The 25,807-nt window shown below is 39.5% G+C and overlaps 1 protein-coding gene across 1 annotated transcript in view; it reads left to right on the forward strand.

Moving 5' to 3' along the window:
- cspg4 (chondroitin sulfate proteoglycan 4) overlaps positions 1-25,807 on the forward strand; it is an 86,247-nt gene that overhangs the window by 52,880 nt on the left and 7,560 nt on the right. The window contains exons 3-9 of the mRNA XM_088006516.1: positions 1,017-4,562; positions 7,364-7,552; positions 7,653-7,928; positions 13,824-14,000; positions 23,904-24,102; positions 24,421-24,552; positions 25,603-25,763. Coding sequence (XP_087862642.1) covers positions 1,017-4,562; positions 7,364-7,552; positions 7,653-7,928; positions 13,824-14,000; positions 23,904-24,102; positions 24,421-24,552; positions 25,603-25,763 — 4,680 coding nt within the window. The remainder of the gene's footprint in view (positions 1-1,016; positions 4,563-7,363; positions 7,553-7,652; positions 7,929-13,823; positions 14,001-23,903; positions 24,103-24,420; positions 24,553-25,602; positions 25,764-25,807) is intronic.

Raw genomic sequence — 25,807 nt, forward strand, 5'->3', positions numbered from 1 at the left:
GACCCAGGAAGTCCTATTTATTTATCTCATTCCCCAATCCAATTTCAGTATTTTTTAGACAGAACAGTGACAAAAACTTTTAGGTTATGTGTCATTTTGCTGGAGAATGAGAAATAATTTCAGAACTTACCCACTTTAAATGTTTAACCTATTCAAATTAATTGTAAAACAAAAATAAGCATGAAAATAAAATAATGTGGAGGCATTAAGGTGCACAGTTTCTTATAACTGTGGCTGGGAATTAACATTCAAGCTCATCATATAAAAGACTGTGCCCCTTTCCATCATTTAAATTGCCTGTGATTGAACCTAAATAAAGTCCAGGTGTACTTGTGCGCTTTTTCCTCATGCAGAGACCTTCCACAGTATTAGTGGGATCTCTTTGTCAAAAGTGATCAGTCAGGACATGGTTGCAAAAAAAATAAAAAATTTAAAAAAAATTTAAAAAAATTCAACGGCATTAGATACATGGAACACAGGAAAGACAGAAATAATCAAGGGTAGAAAAATATTTCATGACTGTGACATTATCAAGACTTGTATACGTCGGTCTGGAAGTGATTAAAAATCGGGGGGAAATGTCAGAGGGGAAGCCAAGAGGCTCACAGAGCAGCACTGAAGGAGCAGCAGGAATTTATGACCCATAATGGCTGTGTAATATAGTTAGCTATCTCCCATATTCTTTATATGTGTGGACTGTGAAGAAGGTTGACAAAACAAAAATCTTTTCTTAGGAATGAAAACCATCTAATTTCAGCTAATTATTGCAAATGCATATTTGAAGTCACATGAGCAGGTTTGATGAAAACAAGATTGAACTTTTTAACCTAAAGGTATGTAAAATAAACACTACACATCACAAAAAAAAAGAAAAGTACTATATTCTTTTTATGTATACTGTACATGCAGACCTCAATTTATGAATAAATCATTTTTATATTGCAGTTTTATATACAGTATCTAAAAAATGTAGATCTGAAGTTACTTAGTGACCTTCTTCTGTCCTATTCCCACAGGCACGAATGAAAGTGGAAGCTAGAGAAATCATTCTGTCCTCTTCTCAAGAAGTGCAGCTGAACAACCTCAGGGACCACCAGGTGTTTCTGACACTGCAAGACGGCAAGCTCACCCTGACGATAGATGGTCTGTTTTCAACATACGTCCCTGTGGATGTTGGTGGAGAAAGGCTAAATATTGACCTTGGCCTTTGGCTAGGAGGAACCGGTGACCTGGACGCTCCCTATCTCAGCAACGCCATCCCACCTTTCCGTGGCTGCATTACTGACGTTAAATTTGAATCCCATCAGTTTAACATTCTCAACTCGGCGTTTAAGCAGTGCCAAGACACCAAGGAATCTTGCAGCAGTGAGTTTGAGCATACAGACGGGGAGGCAATCAGTTTAAGCACTCCAGATTCCTTTGTGTCCTTCCCTACATGGAGTGGATCTACTCGTGCTCCAAGGTCACTGGAGTTTCTAATGAAAACCACCATAGATGACGCTTTACTTGTCTTCCATCATGGCCAAACATCAGATTTTATTGCTATCGGTGTTGTAAACGGCTATCTCAAAGGGGTTTTGGATCTAGGATATGGTCTAAAGTCCCTTGAGAATACACAGGTGCAGCTGGATGATGACCAGTGGCATAGGGTCAAGATTCAGGTTGGCCCGGATTCTTTTGTTCTTACTGTAGACAGCCAGACATCCTCCATTCCTCTCAACTCATCACAAAAACTGGATTTGGTAGGAAACCTGTATTTTGGAGGCATCCAGAGGAAGATGAAGGAAGTATTTAGTGAAAGTGGGTCCTTGAATCGTTTTGAGGACTACATCACATCCGAGTCTTTCATTGGATGCTTTGGGGAAATTAAAGTAAATCAACGGGACAAAGGTCTCCAGGATGCTTTGGTGACCAAAGATGTCCATATAAAATGTGAAGGAGACGACTATGACTACTCAACCTATGGAGAACCTGATGGAATCACCACTTCCTCACCCATCGTTGATTTCGTAACTCAATTTGCTGAACCTCAATTAAACGAGCAAGAGTGTCATCCAACCGATTTTGAACCTGAGGTGTTCAGAAATGTAACTAAACTTCTCAACATCACCACTTTACGAGTACCTGATGGTGAAGAAGCCTATTTTGATATCAACAACCTCAGACCTACATTTGACCTCAGGGCTGCTGGGCTGAGCCAATCGCAAATTATCTTTACGCTAATCAATGATCCCTGGTATGGCCTGGTTGATGTTAATGTCAATAGAAACACTCGAAAATTCTCTCTGCTTGATGTGGTCGACAAGAAAATCAAGTATATGCATGATGGTAATGAAGGAACCAGTGATAGCATCTCCTTATATGTTCATGTTCAAAGTAACAGCTACCTTCCAGAGTGCCTAAAAGGTACCCATCGTTATTCGATTCCGGTGGAAATTATTCCAGCCAGGGCCTCACCAGGATCCACTGTAGAACTTCCAATCACAAAAAAGGGAAGATCTCATTTGAGCCCCAGCCTTCTTAAAATAAGTCAATCCGCCTCCAATTGTGACCAGTTAGTAATAACTGTGACCTCGGCTCCCTCTTTTGATTTTGGTTACCTGGTAAATAGTCAGCAACCAGGAAGAAGAATCTCAGAGTTTACATGCAGAGAACTGAAAGATGGAAATATATTTTTCATACACAAAGCAGGCTGGACCAGTGAAATGACCTTGAAAGTGTCGGATGGTGGGTCAGTAACTCAGTCAAGCACTTTTATGTTTTTGGCGATAGAACCAAATGCGGTCATTGTCGGCACCAATGGCTTTAGCCTTAGCGTAGTCCAAGGGAGCAATGCGTCAATAGGGATTCGGAATCTGGGCGTCATTCCTCATCCTCGTAACGGGGATATTTTATATAACATCACACAACCTCCTGTGTTAGGAGAATTAAGAGTTAAGGGAAGTGACGGCATGTACACGCAAGTCACAAGTTTTCATCAGTTTCATCTGGATCGAGAGCTAATTAGGTATTTTAGCACAGATACAGATAGCCATGAAAACACTGAGGTGGATAACATTGTGTTCGACATCCATTTGGGAGAGTTTGTTCGCCCAAACAACCTCTTCCGAGTTGAGATCCAACCTCCCAAAGTAAAAGTTTCATATCTGGAACCTTTGGAAGCCAAACCTGGAGAGAAGCAGACAATCACAAAGCTTCAGGCTGAAGTGCAGGGCAAAACCCCAAATCCGCAAACAATCAAATACATTCTTGTGAAGTCTCCTGCACATGGTAGTCTCCAGATATCAGACAAAGAGTTGAACGAGGGTGACATGTTCACACAGAAAGACATTTTGGACAATGCTTTGAGTTACGTAGTGCAGATGCAAGGATTTGTGGATACTAATGACCAGTTTCAGTTTAGAGTCTCTGCTGAGGACCAGTACTCTCCATTATATAGCTTCCCAATAAGCATACTTGCTGGAACGGATGACTATCTTTTGACAAATAAGCATCTTGTTGTTTTACAAGGAGGTGAGCTAGCTTTGAACAAAAACCATCTCTGGCTGCAGTCTTCAGTTTCCCAGGACATTTTGTATAGAGTCACACAAGAACCAAAGCATGGACGCCTTATAAGGGACACCCCAGAACTGCCTAGATTTGATGGGGCAGTTAGATATTTTAGTAATGAAGATCTTGAACATGGCAGGTTGATTTACAAGCATGATGGCTCCAAGACTACAAGTGACGAGTTCCACTTCTCAGCCACTACGCAATATTCAGACAGTCCAAAAGTGGTGGTGGGCATCTTCAAAATACAGATTCAATTCAAGAATGAGCATGTCCCAGTGAGGATAGTGGACAAAGTCTTCAACGTGGTCCGCCGGGGTCAGCGCTTGCTTACAACCGACGTCATTCAATTTAAAGACGACGACTCAAATTTCAATGACACTCAAATTGTCTATGCCAGAGAAGGAATTCTTTCGGGCAATATCATGTCGGCGTCCAATCCGTCACAGCCAGTTTTCCGTTTTACACAAGCTGACCTGAGGGACAAGAACATCTTATTCGTTCATCATGGAGCAGATCAAGAACGGTTTCCCCTGCAGGTTTCAGACGGCTTTCATAAAACCACCGCGATGCTTCAGATCCAAGCTGGTGAGCCCTACCTCCAATTGGTGAACAACACAATGATCGTCATTGACCATGGAAGCACCAAGACCCTCGACACCAGCCTATTGAGCGCCGACTCCAACATGGACATCAGAGATGATAGCGAGATTAAGTTCGAGGTTACGTCCCCACCCAGTGATGGCAGGATTATTGTGAGTGGGATTGAGGCTTCACAATTCACCCAGGAGGACTTGAAAAAGGGAGTCGTGTCATATGAGCACAGTTATGAAAGCCTTAAGGCTAAGGATTCCTTTGGTTTCACAGTGCGAGCAAAGGAGCTGTCTGAAAAAGGCATATTTAAGATAAAGATTTTTAAACAAGGTTACCTTTCAGAGCCAGAGGTGATAACCAATGAGGTCATCATTTCTTATGAGGGGGAGCACACCATAATCAGCCAGGATCATCTCAAGGTAATCTTTACAAACTGGAGAATTAAAATTTATTGAAACCTTTTGGGTTGGGATTTCAGTTTCATTTGCAAAAATTATGTTTCTCAATAAAATGCCAATTTTAATTAAGGCTGTCAACATTAACATGTTAATCTACAATGTTTAACATGTTAACGTAATGCAGATTAATCACATTACCTATTTTGACCTAAAAGCCCCTCTTCTATTGACGTTTATCTAGTTTGCAGTAGCGCATTACTTGGCGTTGTACTGTGTTCAACAATGCAGAGTCACATATACGAGTGAAAAGACAAGCAAGGAGAAAAATTCACTTTAAAACATTGTGGTTAGAGTGGGCGTGTCCAAAGTTGGTCCTCGAGGGCCGGCTTCCTGCATGTTTATGTCTCTCCCTGGTTTAGCGCACCTGGATCAAATGATGGCTCGTTAGAAGCCCTAAGAGGAACATTGACAAGCTGAAAAGGTTGTTACTACCACCAGGGAGAGAACTAAAACGTGCAGGATGTCAGCCCTCAAGGACCAACTTTGGGGACCGCTGCTATAGACCTTGACACGGTTGTCCTAAGTTAGACTCCCGACCTTGGTTGCTTTGCTGCATGTCTCTCCCTTGTCCTCTCTGCCTCCTTCCTATCAGATTACTGTAAAACGTAAGGCCATTAGTACCAAAAATTATTTTAAAAAACTCAGACATTTGGATCAAACCAAGGAAGCATGTAGCCTACGTACTGCAGTGATGAATTATCCTTCCACTGAAGCACCAACAGGTTATAGTTAACATTTCTAAATTACATTAGAAACAAAATAATTTCTTTTAAACCTCTCTGAATGTGAAAACCTGGAAGACTGATGTTTGGTTTGATGCAATAAAACTCAAATATTTTTTGAAAATGTGAGAGTGTGATTAATCTGATTAAAGTTTTTTTAAATCGATTGACATCAGTAATTTTAATACAATGTAGCAACGATTACAAGAGACATGTCATTTTCCTTTGGTTTGTTGAAGCTTTCTTGAACTTTGTTGTAATGTGTCAGAAGAGGCATTCACGTGACTCCTGAAGAAAACTTTACCGTTTCGTAACCCTGCTTCTAATCTACTACATGAAAGTTAGGGCTGATGTGACTGTACTGCTGCTGCTTTTAATTTGGTGTATGCACTAAATTGCAGTCTATTAAGTGTGGAAAACAGAGCACCGAGTATCCCCACAGGAGCTTCCTGAAGCCTGGTGTTATTTCTAATATGAGCCTGCATGCACTTCATCCTAAAAGCAATTAATGAAGTTTAAATTGCTGGTCCAGTCATAACACACTCTGAGTGCATCTTTGTATGTTTTGACTTTCGGAATAATGAGAAACCTTTTTCCGAAAGTAAAAACGTGAATTTCCACAACTGTGGACTCAATTTAGTTCCGCAATATCGACCTGTGGGCGCCCAAACCACTGAAGAATTCATCGAGGAAAGCCTTGACAGATTGGCCCCGTCCAAGATCTGGGATGTGAATTTGACCTTTGGGAGCTTTCGCGTCCTTACTATGACATGAATAGTAGCCTCGTCTTCTGGAATAAATAGAAAAGCATTAGCATGCCTGCTAGACAGGCCAAGGCCTCAGACTCCAGAGAACAGATTAAAATATTTCTTAGAGGGATGGGCTTTAAATCTGCCTGTGTGGAAAAACAGCAGCTTAATTGTTTCCAAATGTCACAGAAGTATTTTTAGGAGTTGCTTTCAAATTTGTGTCAAAGCATGTTTCTGCTCCTTAATGTACAATATTCCACAGTCATTAAGTGTAAAAGAAAACCTGAAGTCGACATTGCATGGTTAGAATGAACAAGCGCTTGTTCAAAGGAGAAATAGCAGCAATGTGAAGATTTTCCACAAATTCTGCAACAACAGTTTGAAATTAAACCGGTTTCTCTTGTTTTCCAAACTGGTTGAGACGATTTTTACAGTTTACAGCCTCCTCTCCAAGATATAATGTAGCTTTGCATTATTAATAAGATACTGAATTCTAAATCACGTGGAAGGCCCACTGGTGTTTCATGCTTGAATAAGTATTTCACCTGTGTATACTGAGATAAAACATATAATGATAGGTTTTGTATGAGTATATCAAAATGTCAGTCTTGCACAAAGTGTGGTCTTTGGAGTTAGAAAGCAGACATTTTTTAAAAGGCAGTATTATGTAAAATGTTGGGGGTTTCTTAGCTTTACATCATGTGTTAATGTTAATCCCTCATCAAAAACATACCTGACGTTTTGCTTTGATTATTTTATGTATGTTTAAGAAATCCTTTAATCTCCCGTGGCAAACAGTCAGCTGTGGAAAATGTCTCAATGGCTGCGCCGTCTTCGATAACGAAGCTCCTCCTGCAGCTCCGCCTCACAGAGCAGCCCTAATCCTCGACTCCCCGACTCAGCTCCTTCAGTCTAGCCACAAACAATTAGCAAGTACCTGGTGGAACTGAGTGTTTTGAGCTCATTTTACGAGCTACTTCTCAGTGCAACGCTGGTAAAAACATTATAAAAGGGTTAATAGAGGAGCAAAGCTTTTCAGAAAGAGCTAGAGTTTCTTAAAGAGACAGAAGCCCAAATTTAAGGCATTCTATTACAAGGTGAAATTTCATTTAAGTCGTATTAGATAAATACAGCAATTTTTTAACTGGACTTAACAGTATGGATGCGTTGTAAAACTATTCAGTGTGGCTGAAAAACACATAATCCTACCCCTTTGAGCTTTTATTGCCAGTTTTATTGACATTTTATGCACTTGGTTTCCTCTAATATAGAAAACACCTTTGCCTTTCAGGTGGAGCAGACCGATATCCTTCCTACAGACATGATTTTCACACTGAAAAGATTACCTAAACTTGGTCATGTGGTCATGCTGAAAAACAGTTCAGAGGTCGCAGCCTCCCCGGTCCTCGACTACATCCACTCTTTCTCTCAGGAAGACATCGATCTGAGCCGCGTCTTCTATGTGTCTGCATCTGTGCAGGTTAGTGGGTACTTCCTTCTGTCAAGTTGAAACAGAAATAAATCTGAACAAACCCCGTCTCCGATCATCGGTAAATCATGTCAATGTCCGTCTCTTTCAGGGAAGCGACAGCTTCACGTTGGATGTGAGCAATGGTTTCAGCACGGTGGAGGACCTGACCATCAAGGTGGACATCATGCCCCGATTTATACCCATCCAGGCGTCCAACTTCTCCATCAAGGAAGGCCTCAGCCGAGTGATTAACAAGGAGATTCTGAACATCTCGAATTACTTCTACAGCTTAGCAAACATTGACTTTTCTCTGGAAGAGCTTCCACATCATGGTGAAATCCGCAACCTGAAAGGGGATGAGCTGTCTTACTTTACATGGGAAGAAGTAAGAATACCTACATATCTGTTTTATGCTCTCCTATTGGAATTAATACAAACTGAAACAGCAAGATTTTTCTACTGAAATATTCCTAATGGGACATGAAATCCACACCAATTATCAACAGGCAAAAAGATTTAAAAGCAAAATGTTCTATAAATTAAGTTCTGTATAAGGAAATGGAATGACCAATGGAAGAGGTGGTGAACATGCTAACTGCTAGGGAAGCTCTCAGATGTTGATGTACATTGCTCAGGTATGATTGTTGGTCTACTGCACTAAAAGTGTCTCAGATCTTAATGTGTCTGGGATCTTCTTCTTCTTTGAAATCAGATTTAAGTCATGTGATGGACTGGGCCACTCTGGCAGCTTTATTTTTCCATTCTCTTCAACGGAGTTCCCCTGGCTGTTAGCTCGGTACCATATTCTTGCTGAAAAATCCACCCACATCTCACCTACAGAGATTCTTAAGGATGTTTTTGTAAATTTCTTCTTTCAGAGTCACTTATATGAAGTCTGCCAGCACTCAGTGTTGTGCTGGGAATCTTAATTACTAGTTCTTAACCTAGTTAAGTCAGGTTAGGAGGAATTGATTCTCGTTTGTGGTTCATCATAAGTGTACTGAACTCAAATGGCTCTTCCTTTAATTATACCTACTTCATTTATCATTTGGTGCCATAAAATAGAATATGGAAAATCCCACTGTGTGGCATTTGTTAATTACAGTTAATTTAATTTATGCACTAATTTTTGTGTTACTTGTGTTGTTACCAGCATCTAGTGTACATTTCAGGTTAACAGTCTGATCAGAAATATGCTGACTTAGAAAAAAATTTGAAGGTGTTCATTACTTATTTTCCTCTTCTTATGCCTGCCATAAATAATGCACACAAAAACATGACCAGCTGAAAAATGTCTTGACCAATCATTTTCTCTCACTTTCCCTTTGAGATTACCTTAAAAGTATTGGAAAACAACAAGATGCAATTGCCCAGTGTACCAAGCATGTGAATTCATGCATTTTACAATTCAGTGTGAATACTGAATTTTACAGATGTCTTTCCATTAAATTTGCAACAACTTAACTTAAATGAAAAGAAATGCACATAACGTTTGCATTTGAGGTCCGAAAACACCCCACGGTTGTCTCGTTTCGAAAAGCAGAAGAATTCATGTTTTTATCCGATCATAGGGACTCTGGGGAGCACGACGTCTTACTCCCAAACACTGCATCGCGGTTGCTACGCCATACCAAGGTGTCACAGTGAAGTTTTCCCTAGCTATTAGCAGTTAGCTCTGTTTTGAAGTTTGTTGTGCTGTAGCAAGTGGAGAAGTGGGGGGGAAGGATGTCAGAGTCGCTGCAGCAGATCTATCTGGTCTCCCTCCGTGCGGTTGAGCTGCCCCAGCTTCAGGATACCATGAAAAATGGATGAGTTCTTTCGAGTGGAAAACATCATGCATTGTGAATGGAGAACATAGTTAAGCGGAGGTAGTTGGTCACAAATCTGAAAGTTCCTACAGCTAGCCTTGGTTCTCCCCCTCCCTCTCTCGCTCCCTTTCCTTCACTGAGCCACGGTGGAAAAACTGACGGTGCCTTCGGACCGCTCGGAGCCAAAATAAACCGGCCTGGTGTATTCCTATAATAATGAATAGGTCCATACAAACGTTCTCCCATTTGCTCCTGCCAGACTCACTCATGATTTTCCCCAAAGATTTGTACTTGAAAATGAATTTGTCTAGTGAATAGTGGGAATTATCCTGTTAGAGACAAAAACGAGGGTAAAAACAAATATATAAATATATAGTGTAAAAATGTCTTTATCTTCCTCTGTGGAGGCAAACCCAACAGGAAAACTGCAGTACATAGATTTTCAAATCAGTATGAAATACCTCTCCTCTGGCAGGGAAGAAGGTTATGATATGATAAAGTCATAAATCAGGAAGTCCTGCTACATTATTATTATAGCTTACAGTAACATAAGTACCAGATGGAAACATGGAGGGAGAGTTACTCAAATAGGTTTTCATGAACTTCAGCCAGAAGAATGTCAAGACACATGTGGGTTAAATGTGTCCTCTTAGACCAAATGTGTCGTATATCAGTAGACTCTCCGTCAAGCAATAAAGTCATTCACACATGCAGAAACATATAACTTATTTGTCACACCAATACAAGCTCTCTGTTGGGTCTTCTTGGCGTTTAAGTGAATTATTCCGGGGGGGGGTTATTTTAGTGTGGATCTGTTAATGGGATAAAAACATTTGATAGCATACATTCAGGAGACGACTTATGATGCATCCCTGTAAAATCTTTTTTTTTTTTTTTTTAAGTTAGTTTTCTGGCTAAAAGTTGCTGTAGAGAAATTAAGACCAAAGTGGACTGTAGTGTCAAAACAATACCAATTTAAAAAATGTCAGTGGTTTATAGGAATCCTCTTTTATGAGCGTTATGTTTCCATTGGGAGGTTGTTACCACATAGGCTAACGATTATTTACGTTGGAAATGTAGCTGGGAGGCAGCGTACCACCAAATTATCATCCTGGGAGAAACATGTACCTGTAAACCGCTTCCGACCGGCGTAATGGCCCGATAATAAAATGGTGTAAATGACAAAAATGATTCAGCAGATAAACTGAAAGCTATTTAACTGACATTTGCATCACCCAGTGACCCCGACCAAAAATGAGTTTTGTTCTCGGAGTGTTTCACACAAGAGGAATATTATAGTATCGCACTATTTCCAATCTCAATTTCCTGTGTAGATGGTTAATGGCTTCTGTCTAAATAACTGAGCAATGTAAATGTTAACAATGGTTTAGAGATGAAAAAATCCACATGCTGGGATGCTGAGGCTGTAATATAAAAAGCAGAGACTTTTCAGTGCTTACTGAAGAACATAAATGCAAATCTGAAGATTCTTGAGGGGAAGTTTTATTGAAAAGCTTTTAACGGTTAACCCTTGACCTACAACAGACAACTCTTTTTGCATCATGACTTAGTAGAAATCAGGGCTGAACGATATGGCTAAAAAATGTATCACGATACAAGAGTCTGATATCGGTCGATAGGTAATTATCAATTCGTCTCTTGCTTTAAATATCCAGAGTGCTACCAAACTAGTGGCGTTTCCTGTTTTATCCAGTTTTCACTCAGCAGTTCTGCACAAGTTATTCAACAGGTTGTTGCTAGGTAACCAAAGAGCGAGTGAGTTAGCTGATGCTACCAACCTTGCTTAGCTAGCCGTGAGAGGTTGAGCGGCTAATTCCCCAGAATGCAAAGTGGTTTTCGGAGTTCTGTTGAATTACTGAACATTCTATCGGACATACAGTATTATCTATTGATATCGATCACATGTATGGACCTTGTTAACCGTTATTAATTTATTAAACAGCCCTAGTAGAAATCTAGACTACAACTGACCCCCACTAATACGCAGTTCAGTGTTTACGAGTTTACCTCTTCGCAGATGTTTTTGTGGGTCATAACAGCAAATTAATTGTGGAAAATTTGCCAGTTTGTGGATCTAAAATATTCATGAAAAACAATTTAGCTTAAAAAGCTAAAGTTAAATAGCCAGGGCAAATGCTACTTGATATGCTATTGGCTGGCATTTGCAAAGCAGCCAATCCAGGAGCACCATTCTTTTTCCTTGGCACTGACTGGCTGTAAGGAAATAAGGAAGACTGGAGACATTAGCTTCTGCGGTAGTGTTAAGGCAGTTTCCACTGTGCGTATTAATGCATATCAGGGTATGCTTGGTGCTGGAACTATTAAAACAGTCAGCGATAGGCTGAGGGAAGAGGGTCTCAAGTATTTGTGAATTATAGCTATTTGCGCAAATACCACGGTTCCTCTTTGTTTGGTCTCAGATATTGAAAAGTAACAGCTAATCTGAGACAGACCAAGACTGAAGTGGGCTTCTACTGCATTAACCAGTTATACCAACTGAAGATCTCAACAAGATTATCTATAAGTAGGAAGGGAACACTACAGAAAAACCTCACTTAAAGTTTGCTGTAGTCTAAAAAGAAAACACTTACCAGATGCTTTGGTTTTGTCAGAACATCGTTAAACAGACCTCGTCTTTTACATTACCTTTGTTTGGAAATTCATCAACAAAACGTTAGGCAAAATAAACCACACAGCTTATGATAACTATTAACACATTTAAGTCTTTATCTATATCTGGCAGGTGTCTAACATCCCCCGAGGTATTTGTTTTCCCTGCAAACAGACTCATTGTTCAACAGCTTTCTTTTTTTGCCACAGTCAGAAATAGCAGTGGAGGTTGTTAGCCCAGATGCCAGTCATATGGGATCCATTTGGCACTTCCTGCCCTGTAAGGATGCAGGCTATTGGTACTTGTTCACACAAAGTCCCAACTGTTCCCAGAGCTATCAGGGAAACAACATTTTAAAAATCACCAGAGGATACTGATATGCACGTATTAATTTGATGCAGACCAGACTGTAAAAAAAAGACTAAAATAGCAGAATTGTGTGAAGAGTCAGCAGAGTTTGCCCATTTTTCATACAGGTACAGTCTGACTAAATATAAGCTATAACTTTGTGAGTCTGCTTTTGTTTTACCCCACTAAAACAAATTAATCTCACATTGAAACCGTTTTAGAAATTGGTGAGAATAAGTCATTCTCTGTTTTCCTCCATCTCTTTTAGCTATTTGCATGCTCGTACATACGTACATGCACACACGTAGCGCACAAAGCTAAGGCTGAAGGAAATCACACACGAAGGAACGCCCTCTTTAGGGCGTAGCTTAAATGGAGGCCAACAAACATAACTACCAACTGTTGTTAGATGCCATTTTGCTTTGTTAGTCCATAAGAATAGCATGAACAAATGGACCAGCACTGCATTTTAGTCTTACTAAATGTAAGTCATGAGTTCAACTCACTTTTCTTCAACCTCATACATCAACAACCGAAAAGGATAATGCTCCACAGAATCCGTTGTTTAACTGGGATTGAAACTGTATTTATGCTTTAACTCTACCTGTGCACTTTGGTCAAATTAGATTAAGTTTGAGCTTTTCCATAACAAACACTCCAGCTGGGTTTGAAATAAAGGATGAACATAAAGAAAGGGACCTCAAGCTCACTGTTAAGTATAGTGGAGGATGTGTGACGCTGTGTGTCTTTATCTGTCAGAGGGGAAACAACTAATTTGATGCCGTCTCATTGGTAAAACAAGGTTGTCTGAAGTATTTACAGCATCAACGATTTAAAAAACTTTAAAAAGAACCATTATGTTTTATAAATTTATCATCTATAGTTTATTTTTGTAAAAAATGAGGAAAACACATCAACATGGGTCTCATAGTGCCCTGCAGTTTGACTGCACTGTTTGCGGCATAGACTCATTTTCTTTATACTCATCTGAATATTGGGATAAGATTTGATTACGGTTGTTATTCATTACCTTGTAAATTTGTCAATCTGTAGAATAAATTTAACCTTTTTTTTATTAAACTAGTTTTTCAGAGATATTTTATGGAGATATGCCTGACCCTGTATGCTCACATTCTGATGGCAGCGTCATTCTGTTTCTCTTGATGACGCTTCAGACGAAAGTCTAGAATACCTTTAAATGCAGTCCAATTGCAAACTTCCAAATAAAAACATCAAGTCTTAAAAGCTGAGTGCAGCCAGAGATACTTAATCAAATATTACATAAAAAGTACTTATATTTATACTTGTGTAAATAAAATAATCCTGTTGCCTTAGAGCTTCTAAATTGATACATTTCCTTTTTTTTCCCCCTGCGGTGGGACGACTTGGATCAGCCTCAACGCTGTAAAGACTCTAGGTTTTCAAAGAATTTCAAACACTCGCTTCAGATTCAGAATTAAGTGACAGCTGGATACGATTTTGTCTCCTACAGGTAAAATTTGGACAGGTGGTCTACATGCACGACAGCAGCGAGACCACGGAGGACAGTTTTACACTCTCTGCCTCGTCATACGAGATTGAGCGCCGCAGCCTCCCTGTCACCATCTCCGTCACTATCATACCGGTGAACGATGAGCCGCCAATGGTGGCACGCAACGCCGGCCTGGAGGTAAGGCTTCTCTCTTTGACAGTGCGTTGGCAACACGTTAAGGTAAATGAGGTGGAGAGACGCTGGATGGGAAACTGCTTGATAACGTAGAGAATACAAAGCCTGTTTTCTATCGACTTATTACACGTTTTACCATGGATGTAGAGTTTTCCCCATCGTATTATATTATGATACACACTTGATATCAGCTTTGTCCATGTTGGACTGTAAGACTGTTGATAAATCTGTCTGGTTTAATGCGTTGCCCAAACCATGAGAAACACATAAAGGAGCAGAAAATGAATGGCCTCATAAGAGTTTATGAGGTTCTGAGCTGCAGAAAAGGAAGTCGGTTTATAACTGCATGTTGGTACTTTAAGCTTTAATGTTGATTTAGCGTGTCAGAAGCTTGGGCTTTCCACAACAAGATAATTGGAGCCGTTGTGAAAGTGTTACACTAGAATGAATATACGATCTAAGGTCTACTTTTTGAACATTGATTATCTAAGAATAATTTAATTAAACTTAATCTGTTCACATCCAGCCCATCATAAATCTCAATTTACACCAATGTCGTTTTGTACAGTATTACCATTTTTTGTGCTCTTTATAGAGTAATGCTAAAAAGCCAATAGTAGCAAGGTTGCTAGCTCAGCTAGCTAGCCTGCTATTTGTAGCTCTCCAGCTTATTTTCACATGATTACCTCCTTCGAATCTTTGCCAATATATGACAAGTAATGTTTGTCTGAATGTACAGATGGCAAACAAATCTCCAGAGCTACAAATACCAGGATAGCTAGCCGAGCTAACAACTCTGATAATATTGGCTTTTTCACATTACTCTGTAAACAGCACAAAAAGTGGAAATGAACAGTAATCGATTCACATAGCTTTTAAGAAAACCTGGTAGTATTACAACTTTTTGTACTAATTATGCTAAAATGTCAACATTAGTTGGGTTATTAGCTCAGCTAACTAGCTACCCTGCTATTTGTAGCTGGAGATAAATGTCAGATATTAAACAATGTATAATGGGGAATATCCTAAAAGCAGAAAGGTGAAAATAAACTGAGTTACTACAAAAAGAAATTCAAGAACAAGGTTCTGTGAATCCAAAATAATACAGCATGACAGGAATACATAGAAACATGTTGGTGGAGACTCCAGGACGATCTGAAATTGATTACTGAATGCTAGACAGGTGAGTTAAAGATGGGAGACAGCTTGGGAGAGCAAGCAGCTGAGACTACGGGGGAAGCTGCTGGGACGGGGAACACAGACAGAATCAGAAGTAAACAATAGAGATAAAAACGTAGGAGTACACAGAGATGTATGTACTGAAGATTGTGAACAAAGAGGTAACGAAGAAACAGAAAGTCTTTACTGACGAACAGCTCCAACTCAGAGGGTAATAAAACACATAAAGTACTAAAGTTAGCTACAAGAAATCCTAAACCTAAGGAATTAAGTGAATATTAAAAACAAACCAACAAATCCTAGAATAAAGCAAAAGTCCTACAGCTCATGGCAGAATCTTCTCCTTAAAGTCGCAGTATTATTTTTATAAAAAATATGTAGTGACAGCAAGTTATGAGACACATAATCTGTGAAAAGATGGATTTCCTCCACGAGCCACTACTGCTGGCTGAATAAATGCACCGCTACCAACCAAAACCAACCAGCCAGAGTCACGAGGAGACGTCTTAGCGTTGTCAATCAATGCTGCTCAGGGTGCCAGTGGCGGTGAAACAACTTACCGCTGGAAACGTTGGGTTAAAGTTAAAGATACTGTTATTGCATTTTTTAGCCAAAGACTTTTAGAATTTGGTGTAATGTTGTATAGAAGTAACAGAAATTTACAGGAATTGTTGACCATTCTCAGATTGGTTATTCATCCTGATCTACAACATATTTAAGCTTTTTCTTGCAAGGAAAAAGTCTGAAAAAGGAACACAGTCCAATCTAAGTAAATCTTATATATATATCAAACCTCAACTTAACCAAAATTTAACTTTTTTACTTCTTTGTTTGGAAAAAAGGAGGTGAATTTAGTAGATGTTTATTATGGGCTTTTATTGCATTGTGGAAGTTCGTTAGACTTAATTGCATTTTCAAGTATTCTGTACGTTTTGCCATCCATTGCATTTTTTGTTATTGTGGCCAAACGGTCAGTAAGCCCAATTAATCTTTGATTTGCGTCAGTCGAGTCGTAGAAGTTTCTGAGGTTCAGTCGGGTCGACTCTGCCGTTAGAGGACTCGGGGTGTAGGAGGAGGGAGGGTGTGTGTGCGGGGGGGTGAAGGCGGCAGTAATCAGCTCACAAAACTGGAAACTAACTGTGTCATTCAGCCCTCCCTGCTCTCCCTGCGGCTCCCCCGTCTCCCTGGCAACCCGTATTTTTGGAAAACCCAAGATGGTCGACGAGACCGCTGCTTTCTGGCAGAGCGGAGGGCGGCATCCAATCCCTGCGACTCCTCTGCTGCGGCGGCAGAATGTAACATAATAACATACGGAGACGTGTAACCCACACAGAGCCGGGGCCGGCCCCAGCTGCCGCTGCGCTGATTTAAAGCAGGAAGTATATGCGTCTGTATATGTGTGTGTGTGTGTGTGTGTGTGTGTGTGTGCGTGTGTGTGTGTGTGTGAGCAACCTCTGCAGCAGATGATCAGATGTGATGACTTACATGGTCTCCTCATGCACAGTTGGTCTTAATAAAATGTCTTTCCATCTATGAATTTAATATGAATTTTGAATATTTTTACTTTTCACGCTCATAAGCATTAGACTACAACTGATTTGAACCTGAAACCACAATGAAAATATCACTGCTGTCTTCTCTTCTTCGTAGTCATGGCAGACACCATCATTTTCTCACTCCTAGAACCCGAGCCACACTCCTGAACCAGTCGAGATTTTGGTTGTTACAGCTTCATATCCCCAGAGACTCTGACAGAAAGAGAAGGGGGGAAAAGCAATACTGTCCTGTTGAGTCACCTGCAAACTAAGTCATTTGTCTGTGGCTGCTACTTCATTAGTGCCTCAATATGAAATCTCAGCCATTGTGTTCAATCAAATTGAATTTGCAATCTATCCTCCTTAGTTGCTAAATGCATTGATTGTTATATAAACCATCAATTTGTGGGGCCATTTTTGGAATACCTGCCCTAGATTGTGTGGGCAGAAAGTGTGGGAATGTAGCCATCTAGTGGAATATGTAGGGAACTGCACTGTAGAAACACAAGAGGCAGTGAATAAAACAAACTTGAACTAGCGCCAGCAGTGCTGGACATTACGACCACTTAGAGATGAGACTAATCATCTCTTGATCGTGTCAGTGGGTGGGATATATTGGACACACATCTGCTCCACAAAGTTGATGCATTAGAAAGGGAAAATGGGCAAGCTTAAGGGTTTGACTGGGTCAGATCATCCCCAAAACAAAAAACCTTGTGGGGGTTGTAGATAGTATCTATCGAATATGGCTCAAGAGAGGATGAGCAGTAAACTGGAGACAACGTCTTGCTTTTTGACGCTGATAGGGCGTTGCAGCTTACCTTTGTGGTTCAACCTAAGAAATTACGTACTGCAGCTGACTCCCATAGCCACATACCGATCAAAAGTGTCCATTCTGATATCTAATCACCCCTAAAGATGATGGCAATGGAAACATGAGAATCAGAAATTGAGTAATGAATGAAAGTTGGCTTGGTTTGATGAATCTCTTGCATTACACTAATTGCCAACAGCATGTGTGTTTCTTATTCAGAGTAGACTAGAATCAGAAGACCTGGGAGGAGCAACAGCAGATCTTTAATCTATTGTGGTGCTGAGCCAATCGGTGATTTATAAATTAACAGAAATATTTTAAAGTCCATTCTCTGAGCAATAGGAGTCAGTGTAAGGACTTTAGAACTGGGGTGATGTGCTCTATCTTCCTGGTTTTAGTGAGAATGTGATCAGCATCGTTCTGGATCAGAACTGATTGATTTATTTTAGGCAGGCCTGTGAGGACTGTTGCAGTAATCAGTGTGACTAAAGATAAACAAGTTTCTCTAGGTCTTGCTGGGACATAGTTCTTTGATCCTGGAAATGTTCTTCAAGGCTGACTTTGTAACTGTCTTTATGTGACTCTGAAGGTTCAGGTCAAAGTCCATTACTACACCCAGATTTTGGGCCTGATCTCTAGTTTCTAGCTATAATAACTGACTCTCGATCAGAACCTGTTTGTATCTTATGTTCTTTATATTGGTTTTAACCTTAAAAGAAAAAAATGTCTCAGACTCTTTTTGCTTCATATCCACTAAAATATCTTAAGTTTTCCTTAAAGATTAAAGATTTTTTTACACAGTCATTCTTCCCGGTGATCTTACATTAGCTTGTCTTCAGCTGCTCAATCTTGTTTCCTGCAGCATCAGAATAGAAAAGCCATATGTTTCTGCTACAAGATATGAATCTGCTAAAGACGTTCTATAGACGGTCCACCTGGTCAAGAGTCTTTAAATGCATTAATTTCCTCTTTAAGGCTCAAGATTTTCTAGGAATCTGATTACAACACATAATTCTCCACATCAGTATTACATATTCCACATTGCCTGGAGCTTTTTCCTAAACCCATATGAGCAGCAGCAGCTACACAAGCAGACTTGGATGAATAATGTCTGGGTATGGTAACATAAGTATTTTTCTCCTGGTTGGTAAACCTGAGAGACTTGCCAGGTGGGTGCCATTATCAGCTGAGTCATCTCTGCATACTGCACCATATCTAGAGTTACTTAAAGAGCCATCTCTCTCTCTTTTGAAGATTTCTGTGAGCAGACGGATAAAGTACAGGAGTGCATTGAGCAGCTGCCTCGTCAAGAGATGGTGGGTGTTCTGCTGCAAGGCAAACAGAACCACTTCCACTCTTTCTCACAAAGAGGCTCAGATTGGCTCAGATTGTTTGGGTTAGTCTCCATTTACCCGCCGTCTTTGTGGCCTGAGAAATAAGAAATAACTACCAGGCTGTGCATTTGCGGACTTAGGAAGAAAACCAGCCTGAGGAGATAGAGACTCTCAATGGCGTGGTATTACTGGATTACTGGATCCATCAAGCACTTCGATGCTTGATGGAAATATGCAAAAGCAATGACACCCGCTTAACTTTTTTCATATTCCGTCAAACATATTTAGTGTATTTTATTGAGATGTTTAGTAAGAGACTAAGACAAACTAGTGTGTAAATAATTGTGAATTAGAAGGTGACGCAAAATTAGTTTTCTAAATTTTTTCGTACAACAATCTGAAAAGGTGTAGTATACATTTATATTAAACCCCTTTAACTCTGATGCCCCTCATTAAAAATCACTTGCTTTCAGAAGCAAGTGATTTGCTTCTGAAAGTGAGTTAGTATTACTAACTCACTAATACTAATTAGTGAGTTAGTATAACTCACTAATTATACTAATTAGTGAGTAGTATAAATATAATATGGTCCTGAGGTCACAGAGGTAAACTATGTCAGAGAAAGAGAATGCTACTGAGAGAACAGCATTATGAAGACCAAGGAACACAGCAGAAAGAGGCAAGGGAGGAAGTTTTAGAGAAGAGTTAGCAGTGTTAGGCTATAACAGTTGCATTATTCAATTAGTGATCCAAAAAATTAAACATAAATGTATAAGTCAACTACATCCAAAAGTCCAGACTCAATGGAAGAGTGGCAAGAGGAAGCTCACTGTTTAAAGAAAGCAATAAGACATTTGGTTTTCTACAGGAAACACGGTAAACTGGTCACATGAGAGCAAATCTGGTTGTAATGTGACAAAAATATAAAATATAAATAAAAAATAAATTCCTGGTGCATACAGCATAAATCTGTTCTCTGTCTTGGAAGTTATAGGCAAATTAGAATGGTCAAAGCTATTAATTCCAACGGTCTGGCCTTTAACGCCACTTAGAAACGGTTTCAAATCAGTCTCACGTGTAGCCATATGGGTCAGGTCCCAGGATGACGTAGGTGTTTGAGAAATCTTTAAACTCCGTCAGGGGTCCCTAACGAGACAGGCTGACTCACCTCTACCTCTGAGATTCAGAAATCAATCTCTGTTGGTCCTAATAAATAATATCCTCTAATGTGTTATGGCAGGCGGGGGGCTAATAACGACTTTTATTGGCAGCTATTTATCAAGTACATTAAGTAAAACTTGCAGGTCAATGGAAAGAGGATGGAAGAACTTTTGCTTAAGAACATCTCTGTGCCTCTATGGTCCAAATGCAAAGATAAAAATACTCCCTTATAAATCTAAATGTTGCTGTTGAACGTAATTCTGACCATTGTGGTAATTCACTGCAACAGTGCAGAAAAAGTTAACGAGTACAGCTGCAGCCTTTCTTGGACTGAACAACAGGCCAGTTGGTTTCCCTTCCACTCAAAGCCCACTTGTCTTTGAACTCGTCCTCGGTTTTAAAAGTTGTCATTAGAGCGGAACAAAGACACAAACTCGCAGTTAAAGAGAAAAGAAAAAAGCTCAGAGTGTGTGATGATGGAATACAGCTTTGAACTGTTGATGCAGTGTGTCGTCGTGACGGAGCTTTGATGGAGTGTGAAACTGAACAGGATGTTTTACGCAGTGGACTGTAAGGCAACTAAATTATACACTTCACAACACATTTGTTACATTTGAGTCTGAAATACTGTATCAGAGATGGCATAAAGGGAGCTTGGAAAAGAAAACATTTCTGTGGCTTGACATCAGGTCTGGGCTGCAAAGATTAAACTCACAAAGTGAAAGAATGGAGATGTAGCCCAGCAACGCTGTCATACAAAGTCAAGCAGTCCTCGATAAGACTAAAATACGTGAAATAATCTATCAGTGGAACTTGTACTTAATCAACATTAAGCAATTATTGACTTAAAACAAGCTCCTGTACCTTGCTTAAAAGTTTCTGAGGTACTTGTACAAAAAAATTGACCGAAAGTACTTGGTAAGATTTGTATTTGCTGAAGCTCATAATTATAGTATAATAAACCAAGACGTTTTTTAATGTTTAAATTTATTTTGAAAGTTGATCAGAGCACCTGGAAGCTTTCAATTAATACTCCATGACTTTGTCTTATGGGACACAAGTAAAATCTTCAAAAATCAGAAATGCAAGATAATGTGCCATTAAGGAAAGGTAGATATGCAACAACAAAAAATACTAATTGCCTAAACTAGGCTTTATATACAGTCAAAGCAAAATTTTGAGCTTAAACCCACTAATGCTGGGACAAACCAGGCTGGATGAGGACTTAGTTAAATCTTACTAGAGTCCATAAAAAACATATTTTTCAGACTTCTGCACATCTTTAGTACAGGTGTATTAGTAGATGGCTCTGCAAAAAAATGCATGTTGTTGTAAAACCTTTGACATTACAGAAGCATTTTGTTATAACAAGAAAGTCCTTCAGTCTCTCTCAGTCTTTTTTTTAAAACTTTGTTTCTTCTAGACAACACTCAAACATCCCATGAGGTGTGGCTGTTTTACTGTTATGACTTTTCTCTTTTAAACAAGAACATATTTTGTTTTCAATGAGATCTAAATCCCAACAAACTATCTTGTTATAATGAGAAACGTTCTCGTTTTAATGAGATACTGCTCCTGAATTTATTTCCTACCTTTGGCAGTTAAATGCTTCCGTAGAAGCAAGCATTCAATATCCTAGAAAGAATTAATTAGCTTCTTCTCTTAGTATTCACTGTGATAAAAATGCCAAGTAAGGAAATGTATTAGCATTTGATCATTCACAGTGTCAAAATTAAGTAATGTTAGCTATATGAGCTAACAACAATGTAAAAAGTCAATAACAATCTAATGTATTTATTTTCTTATCTATCCAAACATTGAAACAAGACTTTTAGTACAACAAGTTACAAAGTTGTCTGTGGGATTGATTTAATGGGGGACAAAATAAACAGTTTTAGCAATATTGTATTTTGAGGTCAGAGTTTGCTAAGACACTTAAAGCAAAACTTTTGAATTCACTGTCACGTTTTGTTACTTTTTTGGACCAGAAAGTTCTAGAAATTCTAATAGTAAAGCAGATGGAGCACATCGTAGACATTTAGCTAGCTAGTTAGCATGCTAATATTAGCCTTCAGCTCAAACAGCAGTAAATATAGAGGAACTAGCTTGACTGCCAACTCAGTTTTTACAGTTTCTATGAATGAACTTAAAAGTGAAGTTTGAAACTATGAACTATGGCTGAAGTGAATTTAAAAACAAGCTAATCCTTGAAGTACTCAGATCCAAAGAATGCTAATGTTAGCATTCTCACTTATTTTACTTCATTTACTTTAGTGAAAACCTGGGTACATTACAACTATATTACAAAACGTATCACTGTATATATAAAAAAGTTACATTTATATAGCAAGTTATGTAAAAGTCTATTATTTCAGTAACTCGCCTCACTGAGGGAGCAATATTATATAGATTACACACTGTTTAAGTCTTTATTTACATTATGATAATATTTCCTCTTCCAGCTCATGAAAAAAATTATCTGATTGATGGGAAGATTAGAAAACTATATTAGACGCCCCCAAAAAAACAGAAATGTGGGTTTAATTAAGTCTTTTTAATCCCTGCTTAAAGGTTTTTATCTTCAACTCTTAATCTGACAAACCAACATAATCAGAGCATGTATTTTAATTTTCTAAATATGACTTTGTATAAATACATGGTCTTGACTTTCCTTTGTTCAACCCAACCCGGTCTCTGTGTAATTTTCTGTTTCTAAACATTAAAAGGTTCACTACAGCACATCCACTCATTAAAAAGAGATAAATGAACATATTGGACTACTCATTACAATTGTTTATTGGTGTTGTACAGCTGAGTCTCAGTGAGCAGCACTGATAAAGCGATATCCAAGTCTGAGGTATCTTCTCTGCTTTTTGCCAGAGGGTTCCTACTCCTTATCCAGAGTCTGAAGGCAGAAGAGGAGACTCCATAGATCGATAGAAAACTCTTATTGCGGGGCAACCTCAGCTCTCTCTCCCAACTGATCCCAGCTATTTAAGAATGTCTTTCATGGGATCTGGCCCATTTCTTTCAATTAATGCTCCTTTCAGCCAGCCAACCATTAGAAGTCCATTAGAGACCCTCCACCCTGGGAGAATCATTCAGCCTGCAACACTGCTCTGTCTTCTGATAACAGGAGCGTCTGCGCTCTGCAGTGGAAACATAATTAACCTTTTTAATTGTTTCTGTAGAGGTGGCTACAGACTGAGCTGCATTCTTGTTTGTGTATTTAAAGTTGTTGTTGCATTTTTCCCCTTGTAAATATGCACCAATTAGAGATTCTGGGCTGATTTCCAATGTTTGGTTTGTGTAAAACTTTGCCCCATCAAACACGATTTTAGTGACTGACGAGCCTTCCAACGAGTATTAATTATTTGTATCAGGATCAGAGATCACATTCCTATGGAGCATCAGGGAATTTCTTCTTTTGCGTTACACCTAGCAAAAGTACAACGCAGTATTAAGGCTACCGTAAGAAAACAAAAAAAAATTTAAAAAACCGTCATAAAATTACGAAAATAAAGTTATATGAGAATAAAGTTGAAACAATGTGAGAATAAAGTAATAATATTTTGAGAGTAAAGTCAAGAGCAAAATCGTAATATTACCAGAATACAGTCATAATAATATGAGAATAGTCATATTTCGAGAATAAAGACGTAATGTTGTGACTTTGCTAGGGGTCTCGGTAACATCCCACCACGTAACATGGACCAGGTTTTTAAATCAGACTTTAACATTAATATTAGTTTGACGGTCTGATTTGCAGCCTCACCGTCTCCTGTCTGTCACCTTTCTGCCTAGGTACACAGATCTCCTGAGTAATCGTCTGCGGTGTCTCATTCATCTCTGCGTGACTCCGCTTGTCTTTGATATTTCCCAGGTTCTTCCCGGAGAGCAAGTCACCATCACTGCCAGTGTGCTGAGCACAGAGGACGCCGATACCCCCGCGGAGGAGCTGGTTTACCACATAGACATACCAACCAACGGGGTGATGGCATTAAAACAGGAGCCGGGGGAGAGCATTCAGAATTTCACCCAGGCTCACATAAACAGAGGGGAGATCATCTTCACCCACGAGGGTTAGGGGCTAGTTTTCTTTATTAAATGAACTTCATGTGCTCCCAATTCTCTCTTTAATTTGCTTGAATGCATGCAGACCTGCGCCTCTCGCAAAGTCCCTGGGACAGATCGATGCACCTTTTAGCAGACACTGAAGCTACACTGTGAACCCTTGATCATCACTTTTCCTCGCTTTACTGTGATATATATAAATGTTTTTGCTTGTCAAGGTTACCGAGCTTTAGCAAACTTTTAGTTACATCCTGCTTTTATGACGTAGCAAATGTAACGTTTAAAAGAGAGAGGGAAAAAAGCCAAACTTCTCTCTCCTCCTGCAGGCGAAGAATCCGGTGAGTTCAGCTTCACGGTGACAGATGGAGAGCACACGTCTCCTCTCTATCGATTTGTCATCAAGGCCAGGCCTCACACCATCACCTTGGAAACGGGGGAGGAACTCGTGGTTTTCCCAGGTAAGGACGGCAGGAGGCTTCCGGATTTCAGCGACGAGGTGACGAACGTTTGGTTTCGTGACTGAGCAGGCGGTCGTGACACAGAGCCAGGGATTCAGAACATTTTGGGTGACGGCTGAATGAAAGGGAAGTAGGAGGATGAGTAGGAGCGATTTGCTGAATGAATGTACGCTACCTCGGTTAGTGAGCGTGATAATTTGGTGGGGTGGCCAGAGAGGTGCCTGTCAATGAAGTTGTAAAGCTCCTTTCAAGGTGCTTTGCAAAACTATCCACATCCCCTGCATTTTTTCACATTTTCTCACATAATACATTAAGTGTTTTACTGAAAATTGATGTGTTAGACTACGACGGAGTAGAGTAGAGTGGAGGGGCAAACCTTATATTCTACTTCTCACGGCTTTCTTAAAAAAGAAGAAAGAAAAAAAGACACCAGTCCAGAGGAATGTGTCCCAGAACAGCTTAATTAAAAAAAAAGTACAAAAAGTTCATGTCTCTTTAAGCATTAAAGGGAAGACTATTCACAATTAGAGACAATAAAAAGCTGTGCAGCTTTAAAGTTGCACAAACACCAGTATGGATGTAAACATTGAGTTTATTGTTTTCAGACTTTTATATGATATCTGCTACTCTGCGTTCTTGCTTTTACCAATGTTGTGCTTCTCGATATTTAATGTTGTGACTAAAACATGATGTGATGTGAAAAAGTTCTGAAAAGAGCTATAAATAAACATTTTTAGAAACACTGTCCTGCCAGACACTGACATCAGACGCTGCATGTGTTGGGAATAAATCTCGTCAAACAGCACCACTTAATGGACATAAGTGGTAATTGCAGCGTCATGCACTTTAATTTGCTCTAAATTTTCCAAAATACTCATTAGGACAGATTCAAGTTTCAAGGAACTGCTTTTAGCTATTATCAGCATCATTTACTTAGCGAGGTGCTACTTTTAGAGTAACCTCTTAAATAGTTATGCATTTTTTTTAAACAAATGCTGTGGTGCACAAGAGACTATTTTCCACACAGAGACGTTTTCTTTGTCTTTTCAGGAACACGACAGGTCATCAAGACCACTAACCTCAAAGTTGGAACCAGCGAGGACGGGAATGAAGCGAGCTTCCTGCTCGTCCGCGCACCTCGTTTGGGGAGGCTTATCCTGGCCAATGAGCGGAACCAGTTTGTAGAAGCTAGCTTGTTCTCACAGTCACAGGTAACTTTGAGTGATGTTTAGATTGTTTCTTAAAAGAGATTAAA

The sequence above is a fragment of the Poecilia mexicana genome, unplaced genomic scaffold, assembly GCF_051168715.1.
Source record: "Poecilia mexicana isolate PSO_F unplaced genomic scaffold, ASM5116871v1 scaffold_6, whole genome shotgun sequence".
In the NCBI taxonomy this organism is placed as follows: domain Eukaryota; kingdom Metazoa; phylum Chordata; class Actinopteri; order Cyprinodontiformes; family Poeciliidae; genus Poecilia; species Poecilia mexicana.